The sequence below is a fragment of the Phragmites australis genome, chromosome 9, assembly GCF_958298935.1.
Source record: "Phragmites australis chromosome 9, lpPhrAust1.1, whole genome shotgun sequence".
NCBI lineage: Eukaryota > Viridiplantae > Streptophyta > Magnoliopsida > Poales > Poaceae > Phragmites > Phragmites australis.
The window spans coordinates 22,080,757-22,085,853 of NC_084929.1; the positions used below are offsets into that span (position 1 = coordinate 22,080,757).

At 48.6% G+C, this 5,097-nt stretch overlaps 1 protein-coding gene across 1 annotated transcript; it reads right to left on the reverse strand.

Annotated features, from left to right (window-relative positions):
* Positions 1 to 1,965: 1,965 nt before the first annotated feature.
* Positions 1,966 to 2,475, reverse strand: LOC133928065 (uncharacterized). The gene has a single exon (XM_062374348.1). The coding sequence runs from the start codon at positions 2,473 to 2,475 to the stop codon at positions 1,966 to 1,968; it is 510 nt and encodes a 169-aa protein (XP_062230332.1).
* Between the last annotated feature and the right edge of the window lie 2,622 nt (positions 2,476 to 5,097).

Sequence of the window (5,097 nt, forward strand, 5' to 3'; positions counted from 1 at the left end):
ACAGAGTCATCCAAGTCGGGTTGCGTTCAAGTAGTGCAACATCCGTGTCTGCGGGTTCTGCCTCGCTAACCTGACCAGACTACTGGTCGGGTTGGTCAGCATCCGTTTGCCGCAATGTCGGGACAAATGGCTTTAGGAGTTTCTCAATGAAGACCCCTATGGGTACTGGTGCTCGAGAAGAAGCGAGTCTAGCAAGTTCATCCGCATCAGAGTTATCACTCCTTCTGATATGTGTCACTTCTAGCCCTTCGAACTTTTGCTCGAGCTTTCGTACCTCGAGTAAGTAAGCCGCCATATTGTCGTCCAAGCACTGGTACTCCTTTTGAACTTGGTTTATGACTAGCTATGAGTTCCCTTTCACAAGAAGTCATTTAATCCCAAGCGATGCAGCTATGCAGACTCCGTTTACCAGTCCTTCATATTCTGCAACATTATTAGATGCTTTAAAGTCTAACTGAACAACGCACCTGAGTTCGTCGCCTGTTGGAGATTTGAGCACAATGCCAGCCCTCGAGCCCTGGAGCGTGAGCGATCCATCAAAAAAGAGCGTCTAGTGATCTTCGACCATGTTTGGCCTTTTTCCTCAATGCTTGTCCATTCGGCAATGAAATCTGCTAACACTCCGAATTTCACGCTTGTGCATGGTGCGTAGCTTACGTTGAACTCATTTAGTTCTACCGCCCATTGCGCGATTCGTCCAATAGCCTCCCAATTGTGTATTACATCCTTCAGCAGATACATCATTATGACCGTGATCATGTGCGCTTGAAAGTAGTGCCGTAATTTTCGGGAAGACATCAAGACTGCATATATCAGCTTCTGTACTTGAGGGTATCGTAGCTTAGCATCGTGTAAAACCTCGGTCACGTAATAAACAGGTTTCTAGACCTTGGCCTTTTTCTTGGTGCATTCCCGTTTGACCGTCAGTACCGTGCTTATGACTTGTGGGGTAGCTCCTCTTTCTTGTTAGGCGGTGTAATAATCAATAGGGAAGATAAGTACCTTTTTAAGTTCTGAAAGGCGCGTTTTGCTTCCTCTGTCCACTCGAATCGGTCTTGTTTCTTCAACAACCTGAAGTAAGGCATTCCTCGCTTGCTCATCCTAGAAATGAACCGGCTATGAGCAACTATGCAACCTATCAGTTTATGAACCTCCTCCAGTGTTCGAGGTGACCGCATCTGGTCGAGAGCCTCAATTGCGCGGGTTGGCCTCAATGTCGCGACTTGACACCAGGAAGCCGAGAAGCTTGCCGGACGGCACACCAAACGTGCACTTTTTGGGGTTGAGCATCATGCGATACTTCATGAGGTTGTCGAATGTTTCCGCGAGATCATCAACCAATGCGTTTCTATTTTCCGATTTGACTATAACATCATCGATGTATGCTTCTACATTGCGCCTGATTTGGGGTTGTAGATAGTTTTGAATACACCTTTGATACATAGCACCAGCATTTTTTAAATCTAAAGGTATCTTTACATAACAAAATACACCAAAGGGAGTACTAAAAGTTGTTTTCTCCTCATCCTCTAATCCCATGCTAATTTGGTGATACCCTGAATAGGCATCTAGAAAACATAGCAATTCGCAGCCTCCCGTAGAGTCGACGATCTGGTCGATGCGCGGGAGGGGAAAATGATCCTTAGGGCAAGCTTTGTTGTGGTTGGTGAAGTTGACACACATTCGCCATCTGCCATTGGCCTTCTTGACGAGGACGGGATTCACGAGCCATGTAGGATGATGCACTTCTTAAATGAAGCCCGCCTTTTGGAGCTTAGCGACCTCCTCCTGGATGGCCCGCTTCCTATCTTCAACAAATCTTCGTTGCTTCTACACCACAGGTTTGGCACCGGGTTTAACAACTAGTCAATGCTCGATCACCTCCCTGGGGACCCTAGACATATCAGATGGTTGCCATGCGAACATGTCTTGGTTTGCCTAGAGGAAGGTGATGAGCTCGAGTTCCTATTTGGGGTCAAGATTGGCCCCAATCTTAACCCTCTTGGATGGCTCAGACGGGTTGAGGGGCACTGCCTTGATGCAACCACAGGTCTTCTTGTTGTTAACACCGTTGTTGATCTTGCCTTTGGCATTGTCGGACTCAGAAGTGTCAGCAAGACTTACGAGCATGGAGTTTTTGGGCTCGATGACACCTTGGTACCTTTGACGCTTAGAATTTGTGTCCTTGGGAATGATAGCCACTTGACTGAAGTGTTTGACCATATCCAGGCTTTGCTTGTCACATTTGACCGCCGTGCGCTGATCCCCTTTAACTATAATGGCCCCCTTAGGACTCGGGATCTTGAGCGTTTGGTAGGCATAGTGAACCACCGCCATGAACTTGCCCAGCATTGGGCGGTCTAGAATCACATTGTACATCATCTTGAAGTCCACGACATCAAAGGTCAGCTTTTCTGTTTGGAAATTGTTGGGTGTGCCAAATGTGACCGGCAGCTCGATCTGGCTGAGTGGCATGGTCGATGAGTTAGGAGTTATGTCGTGGAAAGGCTTGACTCCTGTTTTAAACTCTGATCTCTAAATTCCCATTATGTCCAAGGTTTTGGAGAAAATGACATTGAGTGAACTACCAGCATTGACCAAAGTTCTGGAAACTTTGATGTTGAGTATGGTCGGCTGAACCACGATCGGGTATTGACCAGGATGTGGTATCGCGACCGGATGGTTGGTTTGATCAAAGGTGATCGACTGTTTCGACCACCTGAGATACTGAGTGGGCCCAGTTAGGACCAAGTTGACTTCTCACTCGATCGCCTTGTACTGCCTTTTGGACTCGTACGTGGCGGATCCTCCGAAGATGTGTGCCAAGCTGTGGTTTGCCTCATGGAACTGGGGTTCATTACCCTCAATAGTTGACTTAGCCTACTTATTGCCACGCTCAGGTTTCGCCTTGATCTTTTCATCAAGCTTCTTCTTGAACACATAGCACTCGTCGAAGTCGTGCTGGTTGCTCTGATGGCTGGGACACCACTTTCCACCACCTCGACTGAGGCCTTTGTTGTCCCCAGTGTTGCACGATTTGCTCCTGTCGACCGCAGCTATAGTCGTATCGGAACCCTTGCACTTGTCACCGGTTTTGGTCTTCTTTCCTTCGCTCTTTGAGGACTCAGGTTTGTCCTTGCTAGATTGAAGGTTTTTAGTGCGCACCTGTGCTTCCGCTCGTTTTGCGCACTTGTCGGCTAACTTGAAAAGCTCTTTGACCGTACAGATCTTTCAAGTAGCCATTTTCCCATGTAAATCTGTGTCCTGAACACCTCGTTTGAAGGTGATGATTACCGACTCATCGGAGATGTCTGGGATCGTGTTATGCTTGTCGCTGAACCGGTGGATAAAATCTCTAAGAGATTCATTGTCACCTTGGTGTAGCTGGTGGAGGTCGTTCTCCGTTCCTGGGCGCTCGAATGTATCTTGGAAATTGCCTATGAACTGAGCCTTAAGTTCTGCCCACGGACTAATCGAGTTGGGCGGCAAGTTTAGCAACTAGGACCTTGCAGGTCCATCAAGGGCGGTTAACAGGTAATTGGCCATTACTCAATTGTCACCACTGGCTGCTCGAATGACAGTGGTGTGGATCTACAATCACTCATTGGGATTGATTTTTCCATCATATTTCTGGATCAGGCCCGCTTTGAACTTCTCGGGCCATCGAATTGACCAAAGTTGGTGCACGAAAGCCTCGCAGCCCCCATCAAACTCATCAGGAGGAGGAGGTGGGGGACTATCACACCCGCCTCTTCAAGCAGGGGAGTCATGTCGACCATCTCATCCTGTAGATTTGCAGTCATAGTAGCGGCGATCATCTTCAAGGCATTCTTCATGGTGGTTTTCGATCACCATTCGTAGATCACGTCGATTGTGAGGAATATGATTCCTCAGGTCTTCCTGATTTCCACGCCTATGGATAAGGCAGCTAAAATTTGACCCACATTGTCGTGTTCGGGCTCGACCACCTGAGCTTCTCGTATGAGATTCCCCTACTCGAGAGCATTCCCGCCTGTGGCTCCTCGAGCCAGGATCGTACCAACGGGGGGGGGGGGGGGGCTGGAATCACTGGGATTATTTGCTCGAGCAACTTGGATCTAAGCTGCATCAAGTAGGGTCCTGAATTTATTAACCATAAGAGTTAGTGGATTCACCTAATCTAACTCTAGAAGGGATCGGAGGATCAAATGCACTCCTTGTCTATTAGAGTCTGGAGTACTGAATACGTCGTTACCAAGGCTTGGTGGCGGTCGAGCCGATGAAGCTTCATGGTGACTGTTCAGAGGGAGCTTCTCCCTTGAGCCATGAGTCGTCACGGGTGGAGGCGCACCCACCGGAAGTTGCCGGGAGAGGCCAGGAGGTATCTGCCCTCCGGTGGTCTGCCGGTGAAGGGTCGTGTCAGGTGCATGTAAGGCTCTAGCTACGGATGTTTCTGGTGGTAACTCGGCACCGGTACGACAGCTATCGCCGGACCTTTGGGAATTTCCGTGCCGTGGTCCACCATGGACTTTGGATCTATCGCCATATAGTCAGCCAATGGGGGGTCGTTGCTTCTAGCCATATACACGAATCGATCTGGTCGGCTACTCTAGCTAGTGTTAGAATCACCGTCGCCACCCTCTCTGTTGTCGGTGTCCATGCAGTGGAGAACATTAGGCTCCGTGTGATCCCACTTGAGATGTCCCACCTCACGGTACGCATCCATTGGTTTGGATTCGAGGGTATCGGTGTCCCAACGGAAAACCATAGTTTCGAAGATGATCTCTAAGTCGACGAGAGGGGACTTGACGTTGTCCGCTATCGACTCAAAGTGGTCATAGAAGCCGTTGTCGGAGAATCCGACATAAATGTGAGCCCGAGACATGATTAATCCTGCAAAACAGAAGAATGCCCCTACCTGGCGTGCCAACTATCGAAGATTAGTTCCTGACATTGTGTCTGTAAATTGACTGGGTACCTTCGACTGCAGGGATTAATCACAAGATGAGACAATCGATGTATACAGGTTCGAGCCTCCGATTGGAAAAATACCCTACGCCTGTGGGGGTGTTACAGCTGTATATTGATGATCTCGAGTACAAGCAATGTGGCTAAAAC